This window comes from Charadrius vociferus, unplaced genomic scaffold, assembly GCF_000708025.1.
Source record: "Charadrius vociferus isolate BGI_N301 unplaced genomic scaffold, ASM70802v2 scaffold272, whole genome shotgun sequence".
Taxonomy (NCBI): domain Eukaryota; kingdom Metazoa; phylum Chordata; class Aves; order Charadriiformes; family Charadriidae; genus Charadrius; species Charadrius vociferus.
In genome coordinates, this window is record NW_009647421.1 from 1,416,747 (window position 1) to 1,435,339 (window position 18,593).

The window sequence follows — 18,593 nt, forward strand, 5'->3', positions numbered from 1 at the left end:
GTCATTATCATCATTTACTAAGATTTCTGTTCAAAATAATGATTTGTAAAATTACAAATCACAATTATTTCTAGCTTTTCTTATTACTGTGCATCTAAAAGCTCCTGGGGTAGCTTTAGTAAATAATAAGCATCAAGTTATCTCCCAGTTTCAACAGAGGCCTCTGTTGATCAACTGCACTGGTGCTAGCACTGAGTTACCATTTACAAATCAAAGGAAACACACATGACCAAGGCAAAGTAAAGTAAACAAAGGAAAACAAGCTTAACATCTTCTATAACTCAAACTATAACGAGAACTAGTAGCAATCCACTTCAAGAAATCTGCCAAAGGCTTTTATATTTTTTATGCAAACAAAAATACAACGCGTTCCTAAAGTTTTGCTTCAATATTAGTACTTAGTTGTACAGTACATTAAAGTCAGTGTACAGCTTTTGCCATTTTACTGTAACCTCTGTAAACTCACAATTATATTGCATCATATGAAAGGTTGTGAACCCTCTGCAATCCCCATTATATCTACTGAATGCAGCAGAGTGGAACTGTCAGGTTGGTATCGGAGGTTAGGAGGCAGTAGACATATTGGGTGTCCAGCCCATTTGATAAGCCCGTTCCAATGTCCTCTTGCAATCTTGTAGTACAGTACTGAAGGTTATATGTGGATACTGCTGCACTAGCTGCTCCACTGTGGCTTCATTCACCTGCAATCGAAGAAAAGAATCTGTGATGTGCAGAAGGTGAATAAAAAGGGCAACATTATGCAAGCTAAATGAACGATTGAACTTTGGATGCCGGGGAGGACTTGCAGGCTCGGGCTCTTCACTGATACTATAGGTTTGGGTACATTTATTACAAAACGAATATACAGAATGTAATGCTGTTAGAGAAAAACACACGCCTCCATTTTATTGTAAAGGGAGAAGTTTTGTATTTTATATAACTTTCTAGTAAATACTGTTTCATTATTTGCAATTAAGAGCAAACAGGAAAGACAGTCTCCATTTGAAAACAGCTTTGTTCAGAAAACTGCAACAATGTTTAACAATCTATTAAACTATTTTCACTCCATGCTTGGCTATGCCAGCCTTTCACAGAGCCCCAAACCTAATTATTCAAAGAAAAGCCATCCTGTTTAACAAAGTGCTGCCCAGACTAACAGATTTCTATCTTGAAATAGAAGTATATTTATTCCAACTTGCTCAAGCAGACATAGGTTTGAAATTTAAGATTTCCTTGGCTTGGGAAAATGAAAATGGATTACATCTATTAATTAATTTATGGCACAGTTATGACACTTCTACACATAATAAGTAGGAACTCCACAATTGACCTTACTGAAATAAACTTGCACTTGTATGGTAGCTATCAGTGCGGCTGCAATAAGAAATAAGAGATAACATGATGAAACACGGGGAAAAGAATGCGAACTATTCTATATTGCAGGTAGATCAATTTACCAATTTACCAGTTGCCAATACAGGTCAGCTTTTCCAAAGGTTAAAAGTCCTGCATGTCTTCACACACATCAATGGTAGGAGTCTTCATTTTAGCCTTTTGGTGTGAGGCTAATGCTGCACAAAGGGTTTTGTGGGCAGAAATGGTGGGATCAATAATTAAAAAACACAAGCTTGTCAGGTCTGGGGTGTACCTCCTAAATCTTAGACATCAAAGGTAACACCTTTATTCTTGATTAGACAAGCCAATCAGACAAGTCCAGCTAAACCTAACACCTTTACAGTTGCAGCACTGTGAGGGGATTAATTTGTCAATTATTTTTAAGCTGATTGCAGTTCATATCACAGAAGTAGACAGCTTTCTTTAGCCTTTAGATAAATAAAAGATTAACCTAAGAACCATAACTTCTAGGTAGATCTCTTTGAAATCTTTGCTGAACACTTAGACATTTTAAAGCATATTGATATTACATTTAAATACTGAACCACCTAGATCAGTAGGATGTACAACTGATATCATCAGTTGCTTTTTTCCCCACAGTGTTCCACATTCACGGCCAAAAGTAAAAAAATAGACTAAAATGTTTACTACCATTACAAAGATCCATCTTGGGAATAATATTTTAAAGCACAGTGACCACAGTGTCTAATAATATTTTTGTCCTTAAAAGATAACAAGGAGTGCATCCTTCTGAACAGTGATTGCACTCAATGACAAGGATAAATGAAAGGTTTAATATCCAGTTCTTCTACTTTGATAATAGAAACACTCAATCTTCATTGTAAGTTTCATCTAGCTGAGACTGATTTGGATAGAAAACTGGTTTAACTACCCTTCATAGCACAAACTGTACTCTTTTGGCAAATTACTACTGTACAGTAACATCTTCCAGTGCTGAAAAACAAGAAGTGACTTTTAATAAATCAAAATGAAATCAGAGATAGCACAAGTCCTCCAAAATATGTGATATTTATAGCTGAATACATACTTTCAATCTGTCAGCAACGCTTCATAAAAATACTGCTTGGAAGGAAAGAATACCCGAAAGTAGCAGTATTTCCTACTTCAGTAGCAAATAAAGTAGCAGTATTTGCTACTTAAAAGCCTCTTTTCTTTAAATTTGTGGTGCAGAAAGCCATGGCAGAATCTATCATACTACCAGAAACTTCTCTTAATGGTCAACTCAGCCACAGCGAAGATGCTTACCACAGACAGCTGCTCATTCTGCTCTTTCTCAATGGGAAACTTAAAGAACAGTTGTTTACCTACTATATATCTGCAAATATTACTTGTAGATAGAGGTTATTCGGATTTGACACATACCTGTTGAGCTTTATTTGTTAGAATAGTATGGATATTATGGCTTTAGAGCTAATATCATAAGCAGATTTTCTGTTACAGGAAACAAATAAAAAGGCAAATTTGTTACAAAGATGATGTTCAAACACAGAAAGATAGGTAATGATCTCCATGTCATGATGTCTTCGACTCAAGACTAAACACATTTACAGAAGTTACAGTCTAGCTAGATATAAGCTAATGTATTTAATACCAGACTAACTTAAGCAAAATAGCATGGCCCATGATACTCAGGAAGATAGATGATGTTACAATGGTATCTTTTAGTCTTAAAACCTATGAAGAAATCTATGGTAAACTACCTAGCACTGGACATTTGTCCAAACTATTTTCTGATACAATTATTACTGGATAAAGTAATATTTAATACAATTGCTACTAATTACTATTGCTACTTTACTAAACAGGAGAAGGAAACTTTTGGGATCAAGTACCAAATACAGTTACAAAATAAAGATGAGCATGCCAAAGGCAGATAAAATCATTGCGGAAGTGACACTGACAAAATCAGCTATTTTATGATGAATACCTGAATAGTAGAAAGTTTTCTGCATTTTTCCAACAGTTATAAACACATTCTAAATTATTAGTTCAATCCTAGACAATATGTAACTTGAGTGGTACTAAACAGCAAAGTAACAACAAATCCTACCTACACATTTGGAACTGTAACAGTTACAGAAAGAAATTACTTTGACTTTAAAAAATTGAGTTTACTCTCATGACAGAGAAAAACATTATCCTACCAAGTTCCATGACAAATGATGAAATATATATAACTTTTAGTTAAGTGTAAATATTTTTAATCCTACGAAAGTAACAGCAAAGAGTTAAAAATTATGCTGGACAAAATAAATTCGATGTAAGACTGAAGACAACAGAAGAGGGAGAAAAAGGATCTTATTTGGCAGTGGGACAACCTACATGGGTCCCAGGATGAGAAACAAACGTGGACAGTTAAGCCACAAATGATCCCCTGTCAGAAGATTTTGAAAGCTTTTCTTTTACCATGAGAAAAGTCAGATCAAACACGATGTGAAATTTTTAGTATTTTAAACTTTTTATAGTGTTGGACTAAAACTGCACTATCTAAAAGGTAGGAAAATAGAGAAATATTTTTTTTTTCTTTGTTAATGAATGAGATAAATAATGTCTAAGTCAACTCCCTTAGTATCCTTGTCATCAGTTTCCCTAATGGTAGGATTAAGATGAAAAGAAGTCTTATGCCTAACTATTAGAATACAAGCTTCTGTCTCTTTGTTAAGATGCAGTCTGGCTGGTGATAAAACAAAAGTACTGAATGCCATTCCCAAAATAAATTCATAACACAAACAGAGCTTGAACAGTCTTGCTCAATGAATGAAAGCTAAAAATCTTCACATCTTAACGTGCATTAAAATGTTACAATTTTCTTCCACCGAACTTTCATTAATCTTCATCTTTTGAGTTGTCAAAAGGAAGACTACTGTCTGAAGACAAACTAGTTTGATTATCTAATACATAATCATTAATTTGAATTTGAATAGCCCTTCAATTATGTTTTAATACATAATGAAGGAATGCAGTCCTTATCATTAAGAGTCAAAGTAACAGGTTTGTGTGAATCCTGGTCATCAAACAGAAAAAAGAAAATATCAACAAAGATTGGTTTGAAAACTACTTTTTCTTGCTAAAATAAAAATACATTCCAGGCCAAAGAAAAGATTAAAAAAAAAAACAACAACAAATGAGAAGATGGGTTACAGAAACTGGCAGGACCAAGTGATATCACCTCCTTTTAACTCAATTAGAGCAGTTACCTAGAAGTCACAATTTTGAATCCTTTTTGCTTAAAGACATCTGAACACATATTGGCTATTTCCTAGGAGAGTACACTTGACTTTGTGACAAATGTTATCTGGGGTGGGACCTCCTTAATTTCCTTTGATGATGGCAGCGTGGTAGTGCAGAGAGTATTTAAATATTATCTGCACTACAGAAGAAGAATACTTCCTCATGTGATAATTAGGAATTAATGTTTGAAAGGAAAACATGAATACCCATCTAGTCCACATGAAGTGGAAGAACATTCACAAATCTAAAAGGTTTCCTACGTAAGGAAAAGCTTCAGGGTAATATCCAATTCACTTGATAATTGAAAATAAAAAGTTATCTCCATTCCAAGTTAATAACTGAAACCACTAAGTAGCCATATAAGTAAAAAAACCCAAGCCCCCCAAACCTAGGCTTACACGCAAAAAGCCCAGACTTGCAAAACTGGATTACGGCAAAGCTGCAGTATTAGAACTTCTTAGGAAAACCTGCCTACACTCCTCAATGGTTCATAACATCATACAGGGATAGACTGCTGAAATAATTTTTGCACAGTATCTAACCTAGCCCTTGGAACAGGCACGTGGCTAGCTGATTTTGGAGAGTGCTGACATCATGGGCACTCTCCTTCTGAAGACAATACAGGTATGTATCTTCAGCTACGCAACTTTATAGGCCTGTCATTAATAAAAAATAATAAACCAAGTTATAATATGGTTAGTCTGAAATATCTGTGCAGAAAAGAATTAATAATATATAGAACTGCTATCTAGTACTTGTAAAGTATTTTAGGGAAATCTTAGCAGGTGAGAAGTAACATTCTTATGAAAAGATTTTGAGGGCTGCCAGACAAATGATGTTTGATAATACAGGTCAACAGGGCGCAAGTATTATCATTACATTTGTACACAGAAAGAATCACAAAGCCAACTTTACACAAATGAAATGCAAATTGCTTTGTTCCAAAAGGGCATTCTTATCATGTTACTGACATTTTTGCTTATGGAGTGGTATTGCAGCATTAGGGGTACTGAAATCTGTGTGCATTTCTGTCTTGGTATACATAGAGTAGTATTACATGAAAGCCACATTTGTATGTAGTGGACAAAGGTCATTGTGTGTAACCATAATGAAGGATTTTAGATGCATTTTATGTTCTAATTTCTCTAATGTTTTAACAATAAAATCCAAAATATACACACTTGGAGTTATTGAGAAACACATTTTCATATACACTTTCTCTTCTTTAAGCTGTAGTTTGCTTCCTCAAGTCAGTGTCTTATAAAAAGCGCACTTTGTTAGATTTTTTTTTTCTGCTAATAGTTGAATGAATTATATTCTCAGGTGGCCCAATTATAACTGTTGCCTGTAGCCATAACAAAATTAAAGATTTCTGGAAACGTTTTGTGTGAAGTGCACTTGATCAGCTAAGGCAGACATATTCCACAGAGTTTCAGTGACTGCCCTCATGCCCAGGGGCAGAACCTTTGTTTAGGACTTTAATAAAATAACAGCACTACCAATATTAGCAATATTATCCCATAGTCCAAATAAAGTCCCTTACGATTTCAGCAAAGAATGTATTTTGACTTAATGGATGCTGTTATTAAAAAAAAAAAAAAAAGAAGAAGCACACATGCATGCACATACAAACTGTATTTGTGGACTCATAAATAATGAAATTGACAAGTACAGTCTGATGTACTACTATTATCATGACATTCGACAACTTAATTGTGTTAAATTTTAGCAATTAATTTCCTACATATTTGGAAAGGGGAAGGAGCGGGTAAACAGAAATTATCTGTAATCTTTTCTGCCGTATGAAGTGAAATAAACGGAATACACAAACTTATATTCAATGGTATCACTTCTGGAAGGATTTCAGAAGATGTAGGAAGGTTGTTTGTGGAGTATAGCCCCTTTACAGTTCTTTGCTTAAGTCTCAACAGAAAGGTAGAGTCCTAGAGGGATGAAATTCATTGTTGTTGGTTGTTTACACAGGTGAATGGTACTGCCTCAAACTGCCAGTCCCTGTACAATTACTGCAGTCACTGCATTACTGCAAACTAACAAAATAATCCATTTCAGGTCTCTGTGAGTTTTCGTAGTTTTCTAGCAGAGCCACCATTTCAGGGCTTGCTGTCCTAATCATTCCTGCCAATACAATATTAAATATTAACATTGTATAAGTGATAAAGTTTTAATTCTTAATTATCTTTGCTTATTGTGAGGGTTTACTTTTCTATTAAATCAGAGAAACCATTCTAAAGGGGTCTTTTAGTTTGGCTCGTTGGTCAGTTTGCTAATTCTGTTTATTTCAATCAGATGAACTACTTCTAGACTCCCCCATACGAGATTTCAAGGTAAAAATACTACCAGTGTCATAAGTATTTCAAATTTATGATGAGCTCTGTGTGTTGCTTTGCTCTTACTTATAAAAATGGCAGTTAATAAAGAACCATATGCAGTCAAATGACAGTGTTTATTTATACAGTGACAAATATTCTTTCAGATTACTTTCTGCCTGTTGAATTAATAGCATTGAATATTTTCCTACCTATTCTGCCACATTAACAGTAATTGGAGCACATTATTGTAATACTTGTCAAAATGACGGCCTATAAAATTAACAGAGAAATCATTTTCAAAAAGTTGCCAGCTGGCAAAAATGACTGGAAGTTTCAGGGGACAATGCTTCTAAAAAATTTCTCTCGGATTTTTTTTTAAGTCAAAAAAATGCCGACTACTTCTCATTTCATTTTTCCTTAATAGTTGTCCTTATCCCGATTTTGAACCACTGATCAGTACTTGAGGGTCCATCTTTCTGTTACACTATGACATAGTCAGGTCGTTGATTTTTAAAAACAAGGACAGACTCATTAACTCAGGAAGAATCCATCTGCAGCCTACTGCCATGGATACGTTGCTGAACGATCAGCCTGAAAGATAAAAATCTTTTGGTAAAGAAACAGTTAAACTAGAAGTCCAAAAAGTTCAGTTTCTATACAGAATCCTTTTTTATATTTTAGCAGATGCTTTCATTCACACAAGTAATGGATCTGTTATTCTAGTTAGCTAGGAGTAAAAAAGTATTGTTCAGTCTTTTAAAATCATTGGATTGAAAAACAAAGTGAAATAAATGCTATTTTTCTTTTGTTGCAGGTTAGCAAGGATAACTGTAGTTTCCTTCTAATGGGATTCACAGATTTTATGAATCTAAAATCTTCGTTATTCATAGAGAGATGTATCAATGGAGCTCCTACATTATACATATAAAACTTTAAAAAATACAGCGTATTCTTTTTAATATTCAGCAACTTGAACAAATTATAGTGATTTAAGAGAAAATAAGTGCTATAGAATTTTTCTTAAAGGGAAGGATTGGATATTTTCCGTCCTCTTCAATATCACAAAACCATAATTTCAAATCTCAAAATGAACCCCTTAAAATATAAAAGAAGAAATGGTAGCAATTTGTCAGGCTAATGATAGTTAGCATTTTCTGAAGGTGGAAGGCAAATTGCTGTGATAATTATATTAAAACAAGCCATGGCTCTGTACTCTCGCTGTTCTGCTGTTGATTAAGAACTGTTTAGCTCAAAAACCTATTTGAAATTTGAAGATGTATCTCTAGAACCTGAGATCTTATCAATTTTTCACTTACTTAACTTCAGTTACAGACTACCTATGTAAATTAAAAGTTTGTGGATGATGGGTAAAAACATTTCTAGTCATGCTTACTAATATATATGTACATAAAATGGAAAACCGCTTTTGCCTGGAGTTGGAGTCTTCACCAGCTGGCAATTCCTTATATACAGGAGCTGCGCCCCAGTTAGGCTAATGATTTGAAGCTTGCACAGGATATATATATACACATATTTCTAAACCAGATTTTTCAGAAGGATAAAGTGATAAATTATTTTTAAAATGCACTGATTTTCTAAAAATCCTATACTTATCTAAGATGAACATGATTTCTTAACAGACCATTTTTATTTTTAGGAGTCATATATCTTCATTCCTTGCTGTGGTAATATAAAAGTTTGTCTTTTTGTCAGTTGTACTGACCATCAATTTCTGTGCTTTAACACCTCAGTAAAACTGTAATAGGAAATACATGCCGCAATTCATCTGAGAAAGTAATCTGGAATAAGCTACAGGCTTTCAGAGGTATTTTCATGAAAAGTAACCTGAATTTCTCAAAAAGAAAAAAGAAAGAAAAAAGCAAGGAATAAAGCCCATGATGATTTATTAATTGAAGTTATGTATCTATTCACAGCCAACTTTGTCAGACTCACTTCATTTCATTCACATATTGCTGAGAATTTTGAATTTTGAGGCCTCCGTTTTTCAGTGTCATTTTTCTGCATATTTTCTCAAGAAATGTCTCTGGCATTTACGTGGTGGCACTGCTGATAACCATTGCAAACAGCATCACAGCTACAGCAAAAGGATCTTGAAATATGAAAATCTGTGTGAGAAAAGTTGCAAACTTCACAAGAAGATTATTCTGACACATTGTTCAACCAGCCAAGCTATCAGACAGAAAAACAGATCAAGTTTTTAGCCACTATTTCCTAGGTGATACCCAGCCATTTTCCACAAAGATTTCAAACCGTCATTATTTAAAACTGTTTGGGTTGTTGTGAAAGCACAATAAGGAAGTGCTACAAAGACATCTTTAAAATGAATTCTAACAATAAAAGGCATAGAGAACATTGCCCTCTTTCTCTGATACATTTTGGAAATATGAAATAAAAAATATTTAGAAATAATTAAATAATTACAATAAGTAAATATGATCTAGATCAGTGTAAGGGTAGCAATGTACAGATTCATATTTGGAAAAAAAGCTTGAAATGTGTAGATTTGAATCTGTGAATATGATGCAGCATCATTTTCTGCCCTTAGGATGAAAGTATGGCTCTAAGGAATCCTGATGTCAGTGTTTGTGGGAGAAAAGAAAGTACGCCATAACTGCCCACACACCTCTCAAAGTATTTAAAGTATTTAAAAGAATTATACTTTAAAATGTATACTTTTCTAAGCTGTGATAAAAAAACCCAACACCATACAGAGCTAAAATTAAAATTTAGTTTGAAAAACTGACGGTCATGTTCTCCGTCTGCTGTGGAAGGACTGAGGTGAACTGAATATAACTCCTGGTTCTGGAGACAACTCTGTGCCTTTCTCGGTATTTACTGAGGCGACAAATCAGAGATTCAGTGTACTCTGGCAGTACACAAACCAGCTATGTGTTCCCACACACTCGTGTCAGGACCCAAACCACAACATTGGGCTTCAGCCCACAACAGCGCAGCACTCCTTTATGCAGAGAAACTGAGAGTTTGTGGTTTCACTGTGCTGCCAGAGCATTGGGAAGAGGCAACATGGGGAAATGATGCCTGGCTCACCGACTCTGGGAGTAGGGCACAGCGCAAATGCAGGTGGTAACACCAGAATGCAAACCAGAAATGTCTTTTATGCCTTTTCCAATTACAAAACTCTAAAATGTCCTGCTTCGGCCTTAAATAACTACTGATTTTATCCATCTTTTACTGCTTTCAAAAGAAATGGAGACTCAGAATGGCAACATTTCCTTTTTATGGAACACATGGCTTGTGCAGTCCCAAGTGCTGCCAGGTGCCTGTATGGACTCACATATACATATGCACACAAATATATATTTGCACACAGTTGATACCCTGTACCTTAAGAGAGATCAGAAGGAAGAAGGGTCCTAGCTGCTTCCAAGTAAGTGTTGATCTTCATATGCAGGCAACAGGGTAGTATGATCGTCCAAAATACAGCTACTTAAAAATATTTAGGATCTACTTTCTGAATACCTAAATACTTTTGGAGGTCTGCATCACAGTCTCTCAGATGCCTATCCGATACAGAAAACTAATGGTACGTGTCCCACTGTATATATGCTTGACGACGCAGGACTCTGTAGAGATCAAGCTATCATCTCCTGAGCTACTCTCAGAAATGGAAGCAGCAAGTTTTACTACCACATCTATGTATATGACAGTATCTCATGAACCTTGCTGAGTGCTAGTTTTCCTGGACAAGGTGCTGGACTTTGGCAGTTAAGTTACTATCAGGACTTATGCCTGTGTGTCCACACTGCCCTGCACCTTTCCAGTAGTACCAGTTCTTTCCGAGCTCTCTCCAGGCCTCAGGCACCACTGCTGTGTAGTGCAGGGAAAGCCATATTTGCCAAGTCATGGAGGTGCTAGGTAAAATCAGAAAAACAAGAGACGTTCGCGCAGTAACCTTGCCTCTAATATTTTTACATTGAAAAGAATATTTAGATTTATTGTATCTAAGCATAAACACGTTTTCTAAACCAAAATTATACTATGGATAGTTCTGAAAGACTTTCAGCATTTAATAATCTCAAGACTTTTTTCCGTATGTGATTTGTAAAAAGTGATTACGTCGCTACTTAGCAACATTTAAATGTTGAAAAAAATAGTGTTAAAAATCTTATTAGAAAACTTCCAACTTAAATATGTGCCCTCATTATGACAATCTCATGGTAAAGTCAGCATTTTTATGAGTCATTTCAACACAATGACATTTATTTTAAGCCAAAGACCATATTGCTCCTGTGGTGTGCATGTTAGATGGCAGGAAACATGATAAAAAGAAAGGTCATGGCAACAGCAGTTTGATGAGAAATGAATAATTTGATTATTTTCATGGTGTGGATCAATAACGCTCTGCATCTACTGAAACACTTTGCCTGGAGGCACTCAGATAATCAATGGCATAAAACAGAGCCTGCCTTCTCCCAGGCTTGCAGCCTCTCTGATCTTTCTCGGGAGGACCCTTGACGCCTCTAATTTATGTCAACTGCATATCAAAGAAATTCCAAAGAGCCTGGGTCATAAAGGGTATTTTAGTGGTAACCATTTGAAGTCTACTTACATATGTTCCTTATGTAACTGTGTTTAAGCACTTCCCCTCCAATGCCTAGGAATTCCTAGAAAGGCATAAATGCTACCTCGTACCAGGATAACAGTCAGTACCTTCGAAAAGGAAGGCTGGTTAGGAGGGGCAGATCTTCTAACCCCCTCTTCACTGCAAGCTGACAATAGTCCAAAGACAAGAATTTCAGTCAACGGGGCATGTAAATAAACCCTTCTGCACCACCCAAGAATTCTCTTTAATGATGTGCCGGACACTGACATTTTTAATTTAACAGAGCAGCCACTGGAAAAAATTAGTTCTGCATGATATTGGGGAGAGACAGTTGAAGACATGATTTTGTTCAGTAATTTCTCTGTTCTTTTGCAGTGGAAAAATGGAGCTGGCATCTTCTAGCTGCCAAAAACTTTTAAGTCAAGGATACTTACTTCATTCTGTCTGTGGAGCTATTTTTCCCATCAAGGCTTTGCAAGCAAGAAAATAATTCCCAGTGGTAGTTCTACTACTACAGTGTTTGCTGTAACAGCATTTACTCATTTCCTAACAAGTTTTAGCTACCATACTTTGAACATTCGTATACATGCACACAAGCACAAGCACAAACACACACACATACACAGACTTGCAGGCATGCAGTCAGCATCGCTTTTCTATCTTCCTTGAAGCTTTCTCAAAAAATATTTCTTTTTTTCCTTTTAACGGTTGACTGTTATAACACAAAAGATGGTCTATAATCCTTTGTAAATAACTAGGAAAGCATTAACTAGCAATTAGAGGAATACAGAATACAGTATGTATAGTTTAACTGATGAGGTAGTAAAACTTGTTTTCAGCATCAAGATCATTGATTTTCTATAGCAGCTGAAGACAGGATAAAATTATTTCACTTATTAGATCCTTGCTGATTGCTCAACATTAGCTAAATCCACAAAATAAATATATGTGTAAAATTGATCAGGTGATTCAGGGTCAGATCTAATTCCCAAGGTCAAGTAACCCTTTGAACATTCTTTAAGTACATAATCTTACCACAATCCTTCAAAGAGACTCACACACTCTTTTTGTCTGTTGGCTCTTATAAAACACTAACGTTTAGGAGATTAAGTGGAGTCAGCTTTAATAGACACAGCAATTCTTCCGAAGTGCTCAACCTCTCCTCAAACTGGAAACTGTCTAAGGCTGGGTTTGCAAAATGATATTTCTAACTTTACAACTGACCTGGAAATTATTATTCCTTACCAGTTGAAATACTGGGTTTTGTAACTGTCTTCTATAAAGCATTGCAAGGAATGTAAAGGTAATGGCTTTTGAGCATGAAAACTGAAAACCTGTGTTTCTACAGGCTGTATCCAATCAGAAATTCGCAAGCCTGAGAGATATGGTTATGATGGCCATCACAAGCTGGACATATCGTTCATGATAACTGGAAGAGAAACAATCCCTGTGGGTATATTTGAAGATCTGAGATCAGAGACTGAACCTCCAATGACTTTTAGCTATTTCTGCTGCATTTCCAGGCCTCTTGATCTTTCTTCTCTCGACAGAGACATGATTACTGAAGCTTATATACAGGGTGAGGTGGAGCTGGACTGCCTTCTTCTCTCTTCTTCTAATGATAAAGTGCTAAAGTGCTAAAGACATTCTTAATGTATTCCAAGTAGGAAAGCTATATAATAAGAAATTCAGTATTTTTTCTTCTTTTTTTTTTTTTTTAGTATTATGATTTTACCCAAATCCTTGCCTTTGTGTTTTTAAAACTATTATATATGGGCAAGAACACAGATGCATAGAAAATCACTCTGGAAGTAATACTATTGGTGTTATTGGTTATTTTATTGATTTTTCTCTTTCTTTCTTTTTAAAAAACGAAGTAGTCTGTCATAGTAATGACATAACGTACTGATCCCTTTTAGCTAAAAATATTCAAAACTCTCAGAGGGCAGATTTTACATAAAACTTTTGTGAGCATCTCAGGCTGTGGGTGTAGCCTGTGGGTGTATTTTGAAAATCCATGTCAGCAAAAATTTATAATGCTCTTTTTAGTTCTCTAGATACGTTTTTAGCTACATATGTGAACACAGTACACTAAAAGAGTTACCACAGTAGTGAATACAAAACCTGTTTGTACCGAAAAACATAAAACTTCCTGTCTCCCTCCCTCCCTCACACATACACACATGAACACTCACTCTCACACGCATTCAGAAGCAGGCACCAGTTCATGCAAATGCTCCTTACCTGATCGCATCTCATCAGCCCTAAATATCTGAGAGACTTGCTGCTTTGTGCAATTTGGGTTGCTCCATGGTCTGTGATTTCTTTGCACCATCCAACATCCACTGTCTCTATTGTCATGCTGTATCGTCCAATGGCTATCAGAGCTGTAAAGATATTAAAGATATGAACTATGTAGCTCATGGACATGGTAAACTCAGTTCTATGTATACACTAAATGATGTTGAAATTAAATTTTGAGAAGCAGTTGTCATGTGCATTGTAAAAGATCTTGCATTTCAGCCTTTTTAACTATGAAACAGCTGTCTTCAAATTAGGAATACACACGTGTACAAACACATACAAACACATAGATAAACAGATCTTCTATATTTTTCTATTAATCAAGGTAAACAGATTAGTTAGCAGAAATATTCTATAGGAATTCTTTTAATTATTTTTTTTTGGAAGGACCAAGGATCAATTAAATGAAATTGAAATAGTTATAGTATAACAATAATTCTACCTCACTCTTCAGAGAAAATAACTGATTTTATATTATTAACACTTTTTTTTCCAGAAAAATAATATTGCAAAGACATCACAGAGAATAACAGGACATTTTCTGTGTCAATAAAACAAGTGGGTTTAGAAAATACTGCAGGTATCTTATGTCGTACATTTTATAACTATATTCTAAAGTTGCATTTGTTTCCCATTGTTCATACTGATGATGTAGTAATCATATATCTCACTTCCATGTTTTCTCCATGAAGACTTTTCCAATAAAAAATAAAAAAAAAAAATTAAAAAGGCCAGGAGGACTTAAAACAAAAACTTGAACCTTTACAGAAGGAAAGGTAAGAAGATCTGGAAGTCTGAAAGGATTGAAAAATAGTAGGTAGGAGAAACCACAAGGCAACTGAACAGGTTGGGAAGGTTCTGGAATGACATCGCTAGTCTGGAACCACAGAAAGGATACAAATCACTAGCGCCTCAGTCACCACGGACATAAACAATTATTAGGAAATACAGGGTTGGAAACTGTTAAGTCAAGTTGGGATTTATTAACAGAAATGAGCAACAGCCTTCAGCTCAAGAAAAAAGTCCAAGGTTTCTGGTGTAGAAGTCAGCCATTTGCATGTAGCCACGGGGCGGGATGTTTACAGGTTTTAACTCTAGTTGTTATGCAGTTGCTGAAAAGAAAGATGAATGAGCAACTTTGTCCAAATAACAAAAGGATCTTTAAAGGGATGATGTTTCAGCAGCTGTGGCCCAGTTCTGTTCCTGCTACAGAACCTACTGACCAAAAAAAAAAGGAGTTATAAAGAGCTGGTAGCTCTTGATATGCCAGATGTCAACACTAGCTAATCTGGGTGCAATGGAGTTCTAGAAGCAGAGAGAAAGAACCCACCTGACCTTGCAGAGGTTCTGCAAAGACCTGTACTGATGGCAGATAGCAGTAAGGATAATTTGATAATTTATAAATGTTTAGGTGGACTTGATCTGCAAACAAAATCAGCCAAAAGAGGCCAAATACAATCCCAGAAGCTGTGGAAGGTGCAGTAGTACATATTTTTTTTCTTGCAGCAGTTCACCAAAAAGGGCAATGATAATTGAATTTTGTAACTGACATAATGAACTTATGATACAATCATCTATGTAGTTTCATTATGGTTTCATTGATTTTTGTAGGACAATGCGAACTTCCTGTTCTCTTCCCAGTTCACCCCTAGAAAACAAGTCCTAATTTTGTTAATACATAAATGTATGTATAGCAGAACACAAATTTTGTACTTTTTTTTACAGAGCCCTTTTAAAATATCACTTAAATAAAAATCATAGAAAAAGAATCAGAAATTTTCTGCATATATTTTGCAATAACAAAAGCTTAGCAATTATAGATTATTGTAACTCCACACAAAATGTTACAGACCTGAAATAGTGCAGGAATACTGAAAGCCTGCCATTAGATTAGAACATTGTCAGTTAAACAAAATTTCAGTCACTGTTTGCATTTGGATATTTTGGCTAGCTTTTGTAAAGTTACAATCATATTCTGTCATTTTCAATGCTTCGTGTAAAACTGATAAAGAGAAGAAAATCAACAGAGAATACTTTTATGGGAGTGACATAAAAGATCATCAGATCACACTGGCAAAGAATTATCCTTGTAAAGGCATTAAAGGAAATTAGAGATATAATTTCTCAGAGTTCCCTGGCAAGATATAGATTAGAGAGAAAGTAGGGGATGATGCTGTTGAAAGACCAAAAAAGGGTGTTAAACTGTGTGCAGAATGCTCAAGACTAAAATATAACCATTAGTCCAAGAAGCTGCCCTGAATATGGTCAAAAAGATGGCTTAAAGCATGAAATTTCATGCAGGTATCTTCACATGCACATATTAAACAAATCCTAAGAATAAAAGAATCTCTTTCTTACTCATATACAACATTTTATAACAGAATAATCACAGAAAACCATTTTATAACAAAACATAATTTAAAACGTTAATTCATTGTTTGACACAATCTGTACTTAGGCATTTGGGGAGGCATTTAATTTCTAGAGTAGGACCTTAATTAAATCTCAGTTAAGTTTTATGGATTTTTTTTTATAGAAAGATAAAAATATTTTTACCTTTTACATAATGGAAAAAGGACTTAACAATAATTGAAATAATTACAAACTAACTATCAGCTCACAGAGTCTTTGCAAAACTGGCCTTCACTGCTTGTCTTCTGAACATCTATACTTTAACCAGCCAATTGTTAGTGTTACTTCTCCGAAGTATTAAAAGAATGAAAAGGATCATCCCTGAGATTTGGAAAGCATATGTAAGTTTCCATAAATTGAAGTGTATATGTATGATTTTTAGACTACACTGTCATTATTATATTCTGTCAATTATCAGGAAAGCCAGAACATAACTTTAATGATACCATGAGACAACCACCATGTTTTTTGGTACAAATAATAATTACAAGAACAATACAAAATGGAATAAAAAAAAGTCAGGATGTTATGTACCAATATGGTACATAAAAAAATGGAATGGAAACCAACAAATTCCAACTGTGACATCTGGGGAGCAGGACTTTCTAAGCGAACACATTTTGCAGTTTAGAAGTTCTAGACTGATTTTCAGACAACTGTTAATCTGTTGTCTTCACGTGTGTTCGACATTCATGGACAGGCAAACAATGGAATGAAATTTCATGCTTTACTCAATCTGTGTGTCTAATCTGTGCATCAGGTATATTTTAGGCTAACCATGGCTGGGCTATACTTTAGATTAGGAACTGGTGAATGGATAGTATTTTTGTCTGGCTGGTCTTTCCCTTGTAGATTTCCTTACCATTGTACTACACTTCAAAGTACTGTCTGATACAACTGTGAAGCACAACCTCTCTTAACAAAAGCTGTGTCTACTCTTCCTGGATACGTCATATTTATTCATGTGTTCACTAATCGTATTCTGTATTATTACTAATTTGCTTTGTACAGATGTCAGGTTTATCAGTTAATGTTTTTCTGATCTTCCCTGAAACTTTTTTTGAAATACCTCTGCCAAGCAATCCTGTGGTAGTCAAGCAGGTTTAAGTGAAGGATTACACAGTGCAGTTAGAAGCTTGGCTATTTCATCCTTGAGTTCTTTTAGAAGTCTTGAGTACACACAGTTCTTCCGCTTGTATAAGCAAAATACTTTAAGCCACAGGTTTCAGCTAAGAAAATGTTTGCATTGCTCAACAGCTTTCCTTCCTCTCTGCATTTGCCCACAATAATCAGAATACATTGCTATTCTCAGAAAGCCTGGCAGTAATTTCACAAGAAAACATAGAGTAAAAGCCTTATAAAGTAAGTTTGGATTCTGTGACTCAGGAACTTGTAGCACAATCAGCAGTAAAGAACAGCCAGAGGTGAGTTTCAGTACTAACAACAACCAGCCTTAAAATCATAGTGAGTGACCGAACAGAAGAACACGATGCATTGAAAGTAAGTAGAGGTGGGTACACAAAAAATCACCATGTAGTTTAAAGATGCTGGCTTTGACATATGAACCTCTCTGTATGTGAATATTTAACAATGCATCCAATTCTTTTCTCTCCTTTTTCAAACTGCCATTTATTTTGACAAAACCAAGATTTCATTATTTTTTTTCCAGCGCTAGGTTGGTGGAATGGAAATCAACTGACATACAGCTCCTACATAGCAGAAGATAAAGTGTAATGTCTCTAACTGGAATTGGAAAATCACCCCCGCAGCCTTGAGCTGTATTAAGCAAAAATGTTTTCCAGTTGTAACAGTACTTCGTTGTAGCTGAGAAGGTGAAAGGACATAGACAGGACCAGGTCTGCAGGCAGAGGTAGCATCTTTTAGATGACCAGCTGGAATAGTTGGAAGAATAAGACAAATTTTGTCCTCAGTGCACTGCCATTAAAAGCAAAGAGTAATTTAACCTCATTTTATCTTATACTGATTGAGTTAAACTGACATAGCTAAATGCATCTGCTACTACAGGCAGAAATGACTGCCTTAGTCAGAGAGGAAAGGCCTCCATTTAACTGTATGTATACTGTGAAACCAACAGTTGCAATGCGAACGTTGTCATGGTTAACTACTTCTGGATGTGATCTAGGCAGGCACTGAGCTCTCACGTCTAACAAAATAGGGGGGGGATGAGGCTCCTGTTTTGCAGGACTGTTTTGGGAAACTACAGCTGGCAGTGTATCATCTTGAGGCTTTTCCTCCTTGATTTTGTATATATACTAAAAAATAAAATCAGAAACAGGTATTACACTAATACGTTT

The 18,593-nt window shown here is 35.4% G+C and overlaps 1 protein-coding gene across 1 annotated transcript in view; it reads right to left on the reverse strand.

The window, feature by feature from the left end:
* Positions 1-563: 563 nt before the first annotated feature.
* Positions 564-18,593, reverse strand: part of FBXL17 (F-box and leucine-rich repeat protein 17) — a 275,618-nt gene continuing 257,588 nt past the window's right edge. Inside the window, exons 8-9 of the mRNA XM_009880482.1 lie at positions 13,807-13,949; positions 564-701 (exon numbers count right to left, since the gene is read on the reverse strand). Of these exons, the coding sequence (XP_009878784.1) occupies positions 564-701; positions 13,807-13,949 (281 nt within the window). The remainder of the gene's footprint in view (positions 702-13,806; positions 13,950-18,593) is intronic.